Consider the following 17,249-nt stretch of genomic DNA (forward strand, 5'->3'; position numbering starts at 1 on the left):
GCAAATGCATCACCCCTCACTGGGCCCAGGTGCCTCACACAGCCTGGCGGGCGGGGAAGCCGGGCAGAAATCCAGTGGACCAGGGGCACCTGTACTCACGTTGCATCCAATTCCCGCTCACCGGGCTGAGGAAGTTGGGGTAGAGGCCGAAGGGCTTGTCAATTTCCCGAAGGACCTTTCGGATGTTCCTGACCTGCCAAGAGATGGACACCAGGCACATCTTTACTTTCTCCAAGGAGCCAGCTAATTCCCAGCCCACTGAGGACCAGGGTGGCTGATTCCAGTCCAGAGAGGAAAACATGCCAACAAGGAAAGGAGAGCTGGGTAACCAGCAGTTGGCTCCAATCTGGAGGTCAAGAGGGGCCCTTAATGCTCAAGAGTGGGGTGTGGCAGGATGTGGCCACAGTGGGGCCTGATCTCCCACCTCTGTGCTGACTGATCTGCCAGGGGCCCTGCCAGTCTCCCCTTCCCCACCTTACCCCTTCCTCACTGTGTGTGGATTGCGGGGACAAGTCTTTTTACTAGGGGCTTCGTATAAATGATAGTCGCTCATTTGTAAGTGCTAGACAAAACTGTCTTTTTCAGTCAGAAATGGTTAAATATTGGCAGTTTCACATCGCTCAGCCTGGTAATATGTTGTTTTATCTGACACGGTAGGAACCATTCCAGAAGGGAGGATCCTTAGCATTCTTGTGCCCTAATAGGCGTCTCGGGGTTTTAATAACAACTGCAACAGCCGTTAACGTTTCTCAGTTGCTCTGAGACAGACCCATCAGATACACGATCGCCAACCCTCCTAACAATCCATACGGGATTATCATCTCAGGAATCAGGATATCGGAGAGGTGCGGTCACTTGCCCATGGTCACGGGGCTTGTAGTGGCAGAAACCAGGGCGTGAGTCTGGTCTGTCCGTCCACACGGAGTGGCCCTGGGTCCAACAGGGATCAGGGCAGGGACCGTGCAACAGAGGCTCCCCCTGCTAGAGCAGGACGCTGGGTCTGCAACCTTTGGGGCTGCGAAGGGCATGACATGGGATTCAGCAAGGCTTTATCCATCAGGGGCTGCTGTCTGGCAGAACATGAAATCTTCCAGTGCAGACTCCGCAGGACAGAAAGGCCCTTGGGGACCGAGCTGTAGCATGCTCACAGATTTATCTACAAGCCGAGGAGCAGTGTTTTAGCTGTCAGACCTTTCTTTCCAGGCACAGAAGCTCGCTCGCACTTGGCTTTGCCACATCAGATCTCATATCCATTTATACTAACAGAGTCCATTATGGGGGACAGGACTGTGCTTGCACCTGAGTCAGTCTTGATCGTCCTGGTGGTGAGCAGTGAAGCGAGCTAAATGAGCTCCCCTGGAGGGTGTGGGTGCTTCCAGAATCAGGGCCAATTTGTTGACTGCCAATAATCGCCTGTGTGAGAGGCATGACTGCGGGAATCAAAGGAGCTGGAGAATGTAAATGTGGTGACAGAGAGGTGGAGGGACTCTTGTGAAAAAGCTGGAAGCCTGCTGTAGTGATCTGGTCTTGAAAGAGCATGGGTTTCAGGGCCAGAAAGTCCCTGGGTTTGAGTCTCAGCTTAATCACTTACCAGATGGATGACTCAGGACAGGTGATTGAACCTCTCCGAGTCTCAATTTCCTCCTCTGTCAAATGGGGATAAAAGAAGACACACCTCACAGGCTTGGTGGGAAAATCAGAGCCACTACACAGGGCCCAGCACATCTTAGGTGCTCAGGCAGCGGCAGCTCCAGCCTAGCAGGAACTAGAGCAACTCCTCGCCTCACTCCTCTCTGAGCCAGCCGTGGTATTCCTAGAGGGGTCTGGCTCAAGAGCAGTGGAAATAGGGAGGCTGGGGGCAAAGTCAGCCTGGAGTCGGGCAAAAGGACCAGAGACCAGAATATAAGATTCATCAGAAGTGGGATTGACTTTACTCCATGAGCTCTGGAGGTGGGGTGTCCTGGGGAGGCAGAGTCCTCTCAATATAAGGAGGGGCTTCTGAAGGGAGGTCTGACAACATGAGGGGCTGTTTAAGGGTGATGGTGAGCCCCAGTGCTGAGGAAGTGATCAAGGGGTTGAAAAACCCTTCTTGAGATTCTTGAGAAAGCTTGGGTGGATTCCCACATTGAGTAAGCAGTGGTCCTCTACCTGACATCAAAAAACGCATGGGTGTTTTTATTTAAAGACTTTTTTTTTTTTTTTTTGATGTGGACCATTTTAAAAATCTTTATTGAATTTGTTACAATATTGCTTTTGTTTTATGTTTTGTTTTTTTGGGCATGTGGGATCTTAGGTCCCCAACCAGGGATCAAACCCACACCCCGCCACCCTGTGCTAGAAGACAAAACCGCAACCACTGGGCCTCCAGGGAAGGCCTGTACGGGTGCTTGTTTAAAATGCAGATTCCTGGGCTTGGGATGACACTCAGAAATCTGCTTCTTCACCAGCCAGCGTGCTAGGTGATGGTTTGAGGCTGGCTGGCTGACGTAAGCCTGGGAGCCACTGTAGTGGTGTGACTCTGTGAGCCCCTGGCTCCCTTGGCATTCTAAGAGATTAACACAGGACCGGGGAAGAGAAGACTTTGGCGGCAGGGGGGTGGTGGGGGTGGGGGGAGGTGGTCTCCTGCTTCCTGGAGGGCAGGGCTTTATCTCCCTGCAGGGCCAGGACTCGGGAAGGGTCAAGTGCCATCGGCGGGTGATGTGTGTCCACTTTCCTTCTTTGGGTTTAGAGTTGGATCTATGGGGACCCTTCCAGATGGGACTGCCCCGGGCTGTGACCCTGAGAAACCGCTCTTTCTGGAGGGCTTCACAGGGCAGGGGCGGCTGTCAGGAGGGACAAAGGCCTGGACACTAGCTCTCTGCACCCCTGCAGTCCTAGCCAGCGGGGTAACTGAGAAGGAACAGACGTGAGCCTCTGCCACGGAGGGAAATCACTTTGCCAGCCTGCTGACAGCGTGAGCTAGACGGGCATCTGGAAGCGCTAAGGCAGGCAGATCTCACCCGAAGAAGTTAAATGTCTCTGGAAAGGGGACTTCGGTGCCGGGTGGCCAGTTCCTGCCAATGCAAGCTGGTGCCTAGACTTCCCTGGTTGCACTTACTCCGGATTTCACACATGTGTGGTTGCCACCGAGCTCACACGTATACCAGGGAAAACCTTCTCACTGGCAGCCATGTCTCTTCCCTGCTTACTCCTTGTTCTCACCTTCCCTGCCGCCTGGCATCGGGTACAATTAGGCAACTATTTGCTACACTGGCCCTGGCTGCGGGCTTTCAGCTTCCCCGCCCCCCACCCTCAGCTGGCCCGTGCTCCATCTCCCTGAGTGCTCACCCTCTGCTCTCAGCAAGGGAAAGAGGGAAAGAGAGAAGACTTGCCTTTTCTGCGAAGACCTGGTTGCCAGAGAGCTGGGTGAGGTGTAAGAACTCCAAGTGCAGGGATCCAAACTCCGCCAGGATGCTGCTGCTCCCTGCCATGGCCCAGCCCCAGCTCCTGTTGGAGCCGCTGAAAAGACAGAAGCAGTCGGGTCACCCCCTGCTGGCGGGGCTGGCTCCTCTGCTTCGTGGAGGAGCACCTACTATGTGCTGGGCACTGGACTAGGAGCTTCACCATACAATCGCAGTGAATCCTCCCTGGGGGTCGATACTGTTCGTACCCCCCGTTTATCTGATGAGGATGTTCAGGTTGGTGAGAAACTCGCCTACAGGTCATTTAAACCCAGGGCTGTCTGACAGGCAATAGTCTTCGTTTCTATGGTCAAGCAGCTCCTGTAAGGTGCGTGGGCTCTCAAAGGACGTGGGCAGAGCTGCTTTGGTGGCCAAGACCTGGCACAGACATGATGCTAAATTTACAGGCGATAGGGATAATGCAGTCAGGGACCACAAAGACCCCCTAGAACATTCTATCTCCATCCACTTGTTCAAGGGCAACTGATCGCTCACAATCATTGTTGCTGTGTGTGGAGAGTGCATGGCCGGGGTCCAAAGTGGGGGACAACGAGAGGAACCCCGCTTGGCCCTTTCCTTCCCTCCACAGTCACTGCTGCCCGTGGACTCACACAGCTCCCACCTGGAACTTCGTGGAACCCACACCTGAAGGGTGGCTGGCTCTTCTAAGACCACCCACCAGGGACTACCCAGATCCTGGGAAGTCCGAGGTTAGGGATGAAAGCAGCAGGGGCTCTCTGAGCGAAGGTCTCCTCGCCGCAGAGATGCACGCGTCTCATGAACGCCTTAGATGGATCACCAGCATGACTTGGCGGCCCCGCCAGAGAAGGCTGTCAGCTAACTGCCTCCTCCCTTTCCTTGAAAGTACTGGGTGCTTTCAAGGCGGAAGAGTGCAGAGGCAGGGCCTCGGGTAATCCTCCCATCTGCCCCTTTCACACATAGGGAAAACAAGGCACAGAATGGTGACGTCACCGCCCGAGATCGCACAGTTAAGTGGAGCAGCTGGGACCCTGGCTCCCCGGTAGCTGGCCTCTGTCCGCCCTCTGTCTCCCAAGGACCTAGGAGGGCAAGTGTGGGCCCACAGTTTGCCAGCTGAGGGGCCCTGCTTTATCTGGGTGGGCTGGGGCTCCCCCGAGGTTGCCTTTCTCCTCTCTGATGTGGTTTCAGGAAACTCTTGCAGAAACAGATGGAATCGAGTTCAAGGATCTTTTGGAGCAATGACCTCAATAAACACACCCGTTTCCTTGGTATTACTCTGACTCCGGGCAGGTGTGGAGGGAGGGGTTGCACAGAGGGGAAATTTGAGTTCTAGGTAGTAATTAAAACAGCTTCCAGATGCAGGCACTGGGGCGGGCTGTCCACATCATGACTGCATTTAAAGCCCACAGTTAAGCACCGTTAATTCCTGAGGAAAATAGACAGGGAAGTGAGCTGTCTTTAGAAGCTCAGAACCAGTAGGTGGTGGAGGCAGGAGTTGAACTGAGATCTGTTGGCCTCGGCCTCAGAGAGGACGACCCTCAGGGGTCCCCCAGATGGCCCCATATCCACCCTGAGAGAAGGGGAAGCTGATCCCTCTGTGTCCCTCTTCCCTCCAGGCCAGGAGACCTCTCTCCAGCCTGTGACCTCAGTGGGAGCCTCAGGCACCCAGAGAGGTCTTCCTGAATAATTGATGCTTCCTGCCCTGGCAGAGAAATTCAAGGTAAACAAACAAAAAAAAGCCCCAGCCATGATCAGCAGTCTTTTGTTCTCCCTTTCCTTACAGGAGCCTCTCCTTCCTTCCCCTCCCTCCCAGTGCTCACCCTCCCAAGAGGACCTTCAGTGGTGGAGCCCCCGGGCAGGGGCAGGCCGTGGGCCTGGCGCTTTCCCCTCTCCGACCTGGCCTCACAAACTGGCTCCCCCAGTTCTCAGCTAGGGGACTTCAGGCGGGTCAGGGAATTCCTGCAGACCCCGACCTCCTCATCTCCACACCTCATAGAATCACTGTAAGTTATAAATTACGCATGCGATGGCTGTCATTGTAACCATTATGTAATAATGCACATTAGATTATGTTGTCTGTTAGAGTTAAGTTCTTGATATGTGCCAGGCAGCAGCGGTATCTTATTCTACCTTCACATCCAACTGCAGGGGTAGACAGCAAGATTCTTATTTCACAGGTTAGGACAGTCCTACTCAGAGAGGGTAAGACACTTTTGCAAGGTCACACAGTAACTTGACAGTGTTAGCTGAGCTGAAACCAAATCCACACCCTCGGTCCTCTGTGCCCCTAATGCATCCGTTCTGGGCAGCATCCATTCGGAGACCAGGAGGTCTTCTGATCAGCCTTGTGACTGGTGGGCTGACGGAAGCGGGTCTGCTCCCCTCCCTGCCTTTTCAGCCGGCAAGTGGGCCTGCAGCCTGCGTTCTCTCCCCTGGTGTGAGAGAACCATAATCCCCCTCCCCAGCCTGGCAGAAGCCTCTGTGTGTGTACACACGTGTATGGTATCAACACAATTGTTAATTCTGGAACCAGGCAGAGACTGGATTCTAATTTCTAACTTTGCTGCTGTGTGACCTTGGGCAAGTTACCTCACCTCTCTGAGTCTGTTTCATCACTTTAAAGTGGGATCCATGTGGTTGCTGTGTGAACAAGAGAGAGAATCCATAACAGCGTGCCTGGGACACGGTGACCATTCGACAAACCTGAATAATTATTACCACATGGATGCCTGTGTGTGGCAGAAAGGTGCACTTGTAAACATGTATTTGGGTGTGAATCTGTGCACATAGGGATGGGAGAGTGTATGTGGCAAAGGTGAGGTTGGATCTGTGAGCCTTCATGATTAGGGTGAGTGGCAGTGGGGTGCACACGTGTGTGTGAGCCTGAGTGTGTGAGAGCTACCTGGAGAGGCAGCAGAGGTGCAGAGGCCCTGGGACTGGACACCTCCCCTCTCCCAGAGTCCAGTGGTCCTGCAGGTCACAGGTCATGGCTGCCCCCTGCCTCTGCCTCCCAGGCCTGCCGCCAGGGAGGAGGAGTGGTCACGCTCACTCAGGGACCACCACCCTTCACGGTCCTCCTCCTAGGGGCCCCGAGCAGAGCTGCCCACAGCCAGCCCTGCTGGGCAGGGGCAGCAGCGTGGACCCCGCTCCACCCTCTCCAAAGGCAACACTCAGCACCACGCCCCCAGGGCTGTATACATCCCTGACGCTTTCCCTGGTGGAACCAGGAGGCAATTTTAGCAACAGACTCTCTTACCCAGAAAATGAGAGGGAGGTGTTGCCAGGAAATATGCATTTACATACATATGTATACAGCACTGGCAGCATGCAAACAGCCTAAAAATAAATGCGCTTTCTTAATCAGAAATGTCAGGATCTGTGTGAGATCAGGTCTGGGCTCTGAGGGACCCGGGAAAGGCAGGCAGCCAGGGCTGCTGCGTGTGGGGCTTGCTGGGGGTCAGGGGAGGGGGGTGCCATGTATGGAGGAGGGAGGGGTGCCTGAGCTAAGGTCTTATCCTGACCCTGGGCAGGGAGGCCCGAGAAGCTAGACCCGGGACATAGAGTTAGAATCACAGGGTGCTTATGTCTTGGCTCCGAGACATCTGGCCAAGTTTCTCCAGGATCAGTGTTTGTGGGAAAGGAGCCTGAAAAGAGATCCAACTGTCCACCTCTGAGGAGTCAAGCCTGGCACCGAGATGGTGTTTCAGTGGGTCCCTAGGGTTCCTCGCTGGTCTGTTACAGAGACTGAAGTGACATCACTCCCCAGGAATCCTTTCAGACCAGAGATGGTAAGTCAAGATGCCGAGCAGGCCGAATCCCCTCTTCTTTGCAAGGCCCTAGAGGGTGGGACCTCCTCCGGACGGACAGGGGCAGTGGGAACTCTACCTGAGCCCAGAGACTCTGCCTACCCTCCCCTGTGGGGCTGAGATTCCTGAGATAAGAAACTGCTTCAGGTGATGGGACGAGAAGTTCAGTGTGATGGAAATATTGCAGCTCTTTCCCCAGGGTCAGGCTGTAGCAGGGCCTAAAGCAGAGCCCCAGAGCGCTCCCTGGGTGCTGGGGAACGGCTAGTGCCTTCTACTAAGACTCCTGGATCTGTTCCACGCAACAATGGGCTGCAGGGTTCCTGCCTGAGGGAGGGCCAGGTGGGCATCAGGAGCACAGCTGTTGATCCATAACGAAATGGTTTAAAAGTTGGCCCCGTTACCTGTGAGCAAGAAGACCTTGGGCAGCAGCCATAACATAAATACTGACCCTAAAGGACTGCTGTGTGGAGTGTGACCTGTGAGGCAATGAGCGAAACCGTCGGCATGATGCCAGGCACAGAGTGACCACTCAATAAACGTAGGAATCAGCAATCATCAGAGTCGGCCTCCCGTTTCATACACGGTGCCTCGAGTGAACATGTGTGGAAGGAGAGAAGAAAGAAGGGGACGTGTGTCCTGCCCTTCGAGAAGCTGCAGGGCTGGTGGGGGAACGTGGGGAACAAGGGTAACGAGGGCCAAACAAAGCAGAGAGAGTGCCTGGTGGCCGGCGATGCGAGGATGCTTTTGGCTTCTGGAGAAGGTGGCATCTGAGCTGGGCTCTGATGGCCAGAGAAGCGGCGAGAAGCCCAGGGGACAAAAAGATGGAGGGCAGGCAAGGCAGTGGGGTGCACAGGGGTCCCCAGGAGCAAGCTGCATGGTCCTCAGTGGATCTTAAGGCCTGCTGGCTGCTGTCCCCTTGACTTTCACCCCGCCTTTCCCCTCTGGGAAGCAGCGGGACGCAGGTAAGTCCCCAAAGGCTTTGGAGCGGGCTGGAGCTTCAGCCTGGCTCCACCTGCTCCAGCCACGTCCCCCAAGGTCTCATCCACTCTGGCTCTGGGACTTGGTGAACGTCCAGGAAGACGCTAGCTCCCACACTGAATTACGCAACCCATCGGGAGGGAAAATGATGGAAGCAGCCAGTGAAAATCAATGGCCAGTAAAACAAAGCATACCAGTGGTTTCTTGCTTAGTGGAGTCACGTGTGATATTTTGGGTCTTATCCAACACTTCTGGTATAATCCACATTTTTTTTTTTGTGAGAAGAATTTGTTTTTATAGGGGGGACTCACAATAAATATTATTGAAAATGGAGTTGGAAGTCCTGGGCTCATATCCTAGGTGGCCCTTTACTGGCTTATGTGACCTCAGCCAGGGTCTTTCCTCCTTGGAGTCTGAGCTTCCATGGGGTCGATGTTTCAAGAAGCCCCTTGGGGTTCCTGAGACTTAACTCTGAAAGGGGTTGAGGGTGAGGGTCAGCAAACCAAGGTCCCTCTGTCCATGGTCCTGACTCCCCAGCGGCTGCAGGTTCCTGCCTGTGGTGGGAGGTGTGATGACCCTCCTGGCCAGGCATCTCAGCTGAGGAGGGGGGTGGTTGGGGCACAGCTGTGGGGCTGTGAGTCATGGCAGCATTACAGGAGGATCCCAGAGGCTCGGCGACCCTGCTCTCCACACCAGGAAGATCAGCTGAGCCCTTGGCTAAGGCTGGCTTTCACTATGCCACCCACTCCCTGTGATTCCCACACCAGAATCACCCCACCCCGCCCCCCACCCGCCACCCTGTGCCTCAGTTTCCATGCAGATGCAGCCAAAGCCACAAAGGGGAAACGAGAAGGCATCCTACCTTTTGAAGTTCACCACGCCTTTTGGGATTCCCGTGGGGGTGTCGAAGGCTGGCAGGAGTTTCTCTCCCAGCTTGACGGCCTTTATCCGGAACACCTGTAAAGGAAGAGTCAAAGGGCACTGCGAATCCTGGCAGAGGAGCCCGCCAAGGCTGCTGGACCCAGAGTGGGAGGTTTATGAGGCTCTGGGGTCAGACAGGCCTGGACGTGAACCTGACTCCATGACTTCCTGGCTCAATTCCCCTCCTCGTTTATAAATTAAGGACCGTACTACCTTCCTCAGAGGGCTGCTGGAGCAGGAAAATCAGATAGCGGTTGTAAAGCACCTCCTGTGGTGTCAGGACCAGGATGAAGGCTCAGTGGTTATGCCGTGATTAGGGTGACTGTCGGGAGACGGAGCAACCAGGGCAGCGGGCCACCAATGCCAGTGCTGCCCAGGCTGGGCACACGCGAAGCACCTTCAGACAGGACGTAAGGAGCACTGGACTGGGAGCTCCGGGCCTTGCTCCCCAACTTGGCTTCCATGCACTTCTCAGCAAACCTCTGCCTTCCCCCACACCATAAACCCAGCGGAAGGGCCTTTCCCACTGACATTCTGCCCACCCGTTCTGTTTTACAGCAGCAAAGGTGAATGGCTAACCCAGGGACATGATGGCTAGGGAGCCCAGGTGTCAGGGGCCCCGCCCAAGGCTCTGGGCTGCTCAAACTGTTCTGATTAATGCAAAATCACCTGTGACCCTCTGAGGAAATAAATCATCAAGGAAGTTCCGACAACTTAACTTTATGGCTATTTATTCCAGTGTTGTTTACAATAGTAGAAAAAGTGCAAATACACTAAATATCATGTAACAGGGAAATGGTGAAATTATGGCTTTTAAGTACAACCACTGAAGTGATGTTGCAGACGGTTATTTTATAGTAAAAAAAAAGGGGGTTTATGATCTATTAAGAGACAATATTTCACAATGGTGTAATTCAACTTTCGTATGAGGAGAGGTTGGGAAAACACTGAAATATTAAAAATGGTCTTCCCAAAGGACTAGGCTCATGGAGGATTTTTATTTTCTTCTTTTGGTTTATCTCTATTTTCTGTGCTATTTACAATAAAAGCAAACCCACAAAAAGGTTATTTATTTTTTAAAAAGATGAGATGCAAGTCCCCAGGCAACCACTCCTGGTGAGACAACAAACATCTCCTTTCCCTTTGGGGCTCCAAGGGGGTCTCAGTGCGCTGGACCCCACTGCGTGTTGCTGCAAGACGGAGTGTTCCTGAGGCCTCTCCTTCTAACAGATGCAATTTATAGCCTCTCAGACAGCCGTCTGGGGACCACAGTGGAGAAGCAGTTTGTGGACACCACCTGGGATGTGGATTAGAGGGCTCTGTGGAGCAGGTGTGGTTCTTGTTTAGGAAGGAGGGTGGGAGGGAGGGAGGGAGACGGATGAATTGCACCTGGGGACTGGCTGTGATGGGTGCGAGATGATAATGTCCAGTGCCAGACAGTGGGTCCTCGAAGTGCGGACAGGGGCAGCACAGCAGAATCCCAAGGGAGTTTGTCTAGACACCAGATTCCAAAGCTTCGAGTCACCCCAGAAGCCACTGGTTCAGTAACAAGGGGCTCTTGTTTGAAGGTCCTGATATCTTCATTTGACCCCCAGGGGGGCTGAGCACAGAGGCACAAAGGAACCATAGGGACCTCACACAAGGCTGGAGCTCCAGGCTGCCCTCTGCTCAAGGACTCCAAGCTAACTGCTCTGAAATGCTCCTCTCTCCCAGCAAACCACATCTCCTTTGGAAGGCCCTCCTGCCAACTGGTTCAGCAGAGTCTCAACCATCCCAGGCAGGATGCTGGGGGACTGTGTAGATAGGAGTAGTACCATGGGGAATAGAAAGCCTGTCCTCCTTATCGTTTGGAAATGATGCATCTTATCTACGTGAACTTCAATCCTTGCAACAGCCTTGGGGAAGACAAAACTGAGTCTCAGAGAAGCAATTTGCCCGAGGTTGTGGAGCTATGTTATGTTGCTCTTTTCCAGGCCACACGCTGACCAACACAGAGAGAGTCGGCCTCAGACAGTCATGGTAAACAATGGGCAGTGGCCTCCTAGTTCCAAAACAGGGGTGAGAGAGACTGGCAGAAATTACGTGCCACAGAGCAGAAAGGGCTCTGGACTGGGAGTCAGAGCCCAGGTTCAGATTTCCCGTCTGGGCAGCTGCGTGACCTTGGGTGAGCCAAGTGCTGTCTCTGAGCCTCCTCTGCACAAAGAACAGTGATGCGTGCCCTGGCTGCTTCAGAGAGTCCTCTGGAAATCAGATGAGAGGATGAACGTAAGTGAATGTGCTATACAAGCTGTAAAGTGCGCTCCGAATGTCACTCGGTGCGGCCGTGGCTGTACTTGTCTTTCTCCTGGGAGCGGAGTTTCAGGGGCTCCACCTCCTGCGGGTTCCCTCTGTGGCAAGAAAGACCTCAGCACTGGAAGGGATGTGGGGGCTCCTTCACCATCCATTCCACAAACACGCGTGGGAACAGCCCACCCCATGGATACCCACTGTGGGCAAGATGGAGGAGGAGAGAGGAGGGCGTCCTCACCCTCGTGTGGCCAAGTCCCGGTGACAAGCAGTGATGCCGGGCCAGGCTGAGCAAGAGCTAGGACCCAGGCCGCGGGAGGAGGCCACAGGAGCCTGTGTGACCTGCACCAGATGCCTCTCTAGCTCTTGGTCTGCATACCTGCTAGGGCAGCCTGGTCTCTGCCACGTGGAGGGAGGGGTCAGGGAGGCGTGTCTGGGGGGACGGGGCAGTGCTGACCACCCGGGAGCCTGCCTGCTCAGGGGCTCTGCGCCGATCGGACTCTCCTGGGGCCTCCTGGACCACGGCGCTCACACCACACCCCACTGCCTGCTCTGCCCGCCAGAAATCATTGGTCCTACACCCACCCCGGTGGGCCCTGAGCTGTATAGCTCCTCCCCCATCCTTGACAGGAGGCTGGGGAGTGCCTGGGCAGAGCCTGGTGCCTTCCTCGACTCCACGTCATTTTCCTGTCTTGGGGTTTTTCAAATGACATTCAGGCCTCAGGTGGCTCGCAGGGTTCCCATGGACCATCGGTTCAGTTCAGTTCAGTTGCTCAGTCATGTCCGACTCTTTGCGACCCCATGGACTGCAGCATGCCAGGACTCCCTGTCCATCACCAACTCCCGGAGTTCACTCAAACTCAAGTCCATTGAGCCGGTGATGCCATCCAACCATCTCATTCTCTGTCGTCCCCTTCTCCTCCTGCCTTCAATCTTGCCCAGCATCAGGGTCTTTTCCAATGAGTCAGTTCTTCGCATCAGGTGGCCAAAGTATTGGAGTTTCAGCTTCAGTATCAGTCCTTCCAGTGAATATTCAGGACTGATTTTCTTTAGGATGGACTGGTTGGATCTCCTTGCAGTCCAAGGGACTCTCAAGAGTCTTCTCCAACACCACAGTTCAGAAGCATCAGTTCTTTGGCACTCAGCTTTCTTTATAGTCCAACTCTCACATCCATCATTTGGGGACAAATTGGTACAAGCAGGAATCTCTGCTGAGGAGATCAGGCTTGAGCGAGAGGGGCCCTGAGCGACCAGAGATCGAGGGCTCACTGCTGCCTCCACACCCTTGGCATCCGGGGCAACCCAGTGACTTCCTCCGGCAGCGGCGGCAGAGGCTCCCCGCCGGCAGGGAGCAGGGCCATTGTTTGTCTCTAAGTGGACACAGCAGTGATGCGCAGAGCGGTGCAGCCCCCTGGGTAATGGAGACGTGACTGATGGGTGACCCATGTGCTGGGGACTCAGCCAGCTTGCCCCTCAATCCTCGGACACTCCCAAGGGATGAAGTCCCCGCTCTGTGATCTCAGGGTTCCTTACAGTGCGGAGAACATGGGCTCTGGATTCTTTCAGCCCTGGGTTCGAACCCTTTCCCTCTCGTCCCATTTCACAAGAGCTCTCTGACTCCATGGGCTTGGGATCACCCCATGGAGGGGAAGGCAGGAGGCCCAGGAGCGGGAGAAGGAACTTGCTCAAAGCCACAGGCAGGTGCCCCGTGAGGGTGACAGGCAGGTTTTTCTACTCCGTGCCCAGGGCTCCACCTTCTTGCCTCATTTCAAGGCTCTCCTTCTGGAAGCCAACGCAGCTGGCCTGGGCTGAGTGGCCAGCAGTGGCTGCCCACCTCCCTAGGGGGTCACCCCCTTGAGACCTGGAGCTGGTGTCTGGCCCAAGAGCAGCTGCCCTTAAAGATTTACCACCAACCGTGGGAGCCAGTTCTGAGCAGCAGAGTGGACGCGCTGGACAGAAGAGGAGGAAGAATCTGTAGGTGGCCCTATGGAGACGGGATGTGGATCCCCTGGAACCCCTGTTTCTTCATAAAATGAGGGGGTGGGGTTGGTGTTCTCCCAAGCCCTCTTCAGCCAGGATGACCCAGGGGCCTCAAGAGGCCAACTCACCTCCTCTCCCGTCAGGTAGAAGGCTGAGAGGAGTCCTCCGATGTACCGGATGTTCACTTCAAACAAGGACGCTTCTCCGCTCTGCAGGGCAGAAAGATGGGGAGGGCAGAGGGGACATTCATGAGATCCCTGCAGGGCTCCCTGGGGCCTGCTGGGCCCTTGAGACAGGTCACACCTGCCACCCACCGCCTCTGCCCCACGGGCCTGGCCACACTTGGACCAGGCTCCAAGCCCTTGCCCAGCGGGTCAGGCTCCCTGCGGTGGGGGTTTTCAGAGCAAAAGGCGAGAGGGATCAGCACCTGCCCGGCGGCAGCTACCGCACATTTACAGAGTTCCAAATAAACACTGGGCTTGGCTTCCTTCCCCGGCCCTTGCCAGAGGCCATCGGAGCAAAGTTATGCCTGGCTGCTCTCCAAGGAGCTTGAGAATGCGCGGGGGGAGCTGCCGGCTGAAGCTTAGCCCGAGGACCGGCAAATCCTCTCCCAGTCTGGCCCCCTCCCCTCTCTGACGGAGCCCCCTTGGCTTTGCAGGAGGCTGGTGTGGCCCTTCTTCGGGGTGACAGGGCAAGCATTAGGTTCTCAGAGGAGGTTCTGGGGCAAAAGGAGGGCTGCCAGGCAGATCCTGACAGGCAATCAGCACTTTCTTAGCCTCCGCTCCGCAGCCCTCAGGGTACACCCACACTCGCCTTCAACATTGGCGTCTTCTTTCTGAAGCCTGGACAGCGAAGCAGGGGTACTGGAGCATCACGCTAAGGACCAGATCTGGCTTAATATCCCACCTGAGCCACTCACTTGGCTTTGGGACTTTGGGCAAGATACTCAGCCTTTCCCGCTCCGAGTTTCCTCTTCCTGAGTGGGTGGACAGCAGATGCTGACTGGGGCAGGGGAGAGGCCTGCCCAGTGCCTGCTTAGGGGTGGGTGTGGCTCCAAAAAGGTACCTGTTATCATCCCCCCCTGCTCCCGAGGGTTCCCTTTCCACGCTTCCCACACTGCAGTCTTTGGTTATTGATGACAATGACGGCCATCCTTTTATCTGGGAGAGCTTGTCCACTAACAGAGCACTTGCAAAGCTGGTCCTCTCTTTTGCCTTCCAGTCCTTGGTGAAGTCATCACACCCACCTTTCAGATGAGAAAGCCCAGACTCAGAGAGGTGAAGAGCCCCCACCTGGCTTTCTTCCAGGGACACTCCCTAACTGTTCCCGGGCTGCCTGAATGTCCCTAGGCTCCCCAGCCCTGCCACCACCCGGCCCCTCGGGCAGCCGCCTGAGGCCCACTCTCTTCCCACCATCTGCTAAGGGGCCAGATGGGCTATGGAGCCACTCCAGCCTTCTCCCGCCTCTGCTCCCATAGGAAATGGCAGGATTCTGCATGTCTTCACCTCACACAGACTGGGCAAAAGTCACAAGCTTCGAAATCATCACAGGGATGATGGCATCACTTTATCCGCAGTGGACTTTACAGTGTGTTATCAAATGCTTTTTACAACCCTCCATGGTCATCCATCCTTACAAGCCTGTGAATTAGGCACCAGCATCGCCCCGTCTTTTGGGTGGGAAACTCAAGTCCAGGAAGGTCGCATGACTTTTTCCCAGCCTGCAGGCCGAGCCGTCCCCTGTAGCGTCGCTCTCCCAGACCTCTTCCACCCTGTCTCTCTGCCCTGCTCTGTGGTGACACGGGCCCCTCTAGGAGCAGAGGCAGCCACTCTGCCAGGAGCTACAGGAGCTGTCTTGTTCACAGCAGGACCTGTCACTCATGGAGCCCCGGCTGGAGCCTGACGGTGGGCTTTGACATGACCCCACCGTCTGTCTCCACGTCCTGCTCCCCAGACCACCTAAACGGCCTCTCCCTGAGGGGAGCTGAGACTGCCAGGATGGATCTGTCACTTTAGCCCAGGCTGGGAAATCACTGGGAGAGGCAGGCATCTGGCATTTAAGGCTTTTGTACCATCCACACGCATGAGCATTCCCTCCCCAAGGGTCTGGTCCTTGAGGTCCTGAGCAGGGTTGCCTGCAAAGGCTGGAGACCAAGAGGGTCCCAGACCTGGCCATGGGCCTCACACCACATGGCCTCTGTGCCCCCTCACCTGTCTCAAGAGGGCAGCGCAGGGGCACATAGATGGGTGCTCCGGCTCAGGGCAGCTCCAAGCGGGTAGCCACTTCTCCCTTCCTAGAGTCGCTTCCCCTGTTGCAGCTGTTTTGTCTGACAGACTTAGTCCCCAGAAGGAGCTTCTTGGGTGGGAGCAATGTGCCTGAAGTTCAGGCTGGTAGATACTCATGGGCTGTGGGACATCCCCCACCTTAAGGCTGGTCACAGGGGAGGGCACTTGGCACAGAGTGTTGGGAGCTCTGGCTCTGAGAATGCCCTGCTGGGCAGCCTGGGTCTCAGAGATGGGAGGCGAGCGGGCGGCTGACCTCTCAGGCCCCTTCCAGCCCTAGTACCCCAGGAGGTCTTGGACTCACCACGTTCAGGTGGAAGCTCTCTTCGACCCAGGCCTTGGCCTCCTGGAACTCCTCCTTCAGCTCCATGAGGTAGAGGGTGTCGAGGGAGTCGATGACCGTGGCCCCGCTGAGGCCTCCTGCAGGCACAGAGGATGCAGGGCGTGACCCAGGGTCATTCTCATCCTTTCCACCCCAACCATAAGCCACCATTCGCCAGGCCTCCTCTAAATACCTGGGCAGGCTCCCAGGCACAACTCAGGGAGACTCCAGGGTCACCAGCCTTTAAAGGCACATCTGGGATCCACAGTCCTCCCTTTGCTTCCTCCTCAGGGCAGCAAAGAGGGGGTGGTGGGTCGGGGAGACAAGATCAAGGGCTGAGCCGCTTCCCAGACCTTGGTTCACTTTTATGTCCACCAGCAAGCCAACTATCAGCACCAAGCGGTACCTACCACTTTTCTGTGATGCTGGAGGGTGAGGGGAGGGGTGGGCGAACTGGCATTTGGTCTACAAAATCTTTAAAAATTTGCTAGTCTTCTGACTCAATTCCATTCTTTATTTTATGCTAAGAAACAAGATGTTCATAAACATTTACCCCGGAAGGTATTTATTGCAGTAACATGTAATGGGTGAAAAAGTGAAAAGTGAAAGTGTTAGTCGCTCAATCGTGTCTGACTCTTTGTGACCCTGTTGTAGCCCACCAAGTTCCTGTCCATGGAATTCTCCAGGCAAGAATACTGCAGTGGGTAGCCATTCCCTTCTTCAGTGGATCTTCCCAACCTAGGGATAGAACCCAGGTCTCGTAGGCAGACCTTGAAGGAAGATTCTTTATCATCTGAGCCACTAGGAAAGCCCCAAATATAACGGGTAAAAGTTGGGGGGAAAAAGCTCCAAGTCCAATAATAGGGGATCAGTTATACAGATTGTGGCTTATGTACAAACTAGGGCTTATGCACACATTCACATGAGTGAGAAAGACTATTAGTTGGGGAGATATCCATAGGATCTGATCAGCTAAAAAAATTAAATTGCAAAAAAAACCCCCCAAAAAAGCAGAGTATAATTTCTTTACTGTTTGCCAGTATGGACAAGCTGGTACAGAATTAAGTCTGGCAGGAAGTGATTCAGTGGTTATCTCTGAGGGTGAGGATTACAGGTGCTTTTTGATTGCTTCTAGCTCATGGATTATTTTTATAACCAGAAATTTATTTCTGCCTAAAAAAAAAAAAAGGAAAGACAGTTTGAGCAAAGAAACCAAATACATACACAGACTAAAGAGTCCACGGCCACCCCTGGG

The 17,249-nt window shown here is 54.8% G+C and overlaps 1 protein-coding gene and 1 long non-coding RNA gene across 2 annotated transcripts in view; one reads left to right on the top strand and one right to left on the bottom strand.

Moving 5' to 3' along the window:
• The window catches only part of MAN1C1 (mannosidase alpha class 1C member 1), a 151,788-nt gene that overhangs the window by 18,202 nt on the left and 116,337 nt on the right, over nt 1–17,249 (bottom strand). The window contains exons 3-7 of the mRNA XM_025278710.3: nt 15,977–16,092; nt 13,519–13,599; nt 9,066–9,160; nt 3,372–3,498; nt 100–193 (exon numbers count right to left, since the gene is read on the bottom strand). Of these exons, the coding sequence (XP_025134495.1) occupies nt 100–193; nt 3,372–3,498; nt 9,066–9,160; nt 13,519–13,599; nt 15,977–16,092 (513 nt within the window). The remainder of the gene's footprint in view (nt 1–99; nt 194–3,371; nt 3,499–9,065; nt 9,161–13,518; nt 13,600–15,976; nt 16,093–17,249) is intronic.
• Nucleotides 4,998–7,836, top strand: LOC123332227. The gene is made up of 4 exons (XR_006549030.2): nt 4,998–5,139; nt 5,233–5,422; nt 7,161–7,207; nt 7,681–7,836. It is a non-coding gene; the product is annotated as an uncharacterized LOC123332227 (long non-coding RNA).

The sequence above is a fragment of the Bubalus bubalis genome, chromosome 2 (assembly GCF_019923935.1).
Source record: "Bubalus bubalis isolate 160015118507 breed Murrah chromosome 2, NDDB_SH_1, whole genome shotgun sequence".
NCBI classification, from domain to species: Eukaryota; Metazoa; Chordata; class Mammalia; order Artiodactyla; family Bovidae; genus Bubalus; species Bubalus bubalis.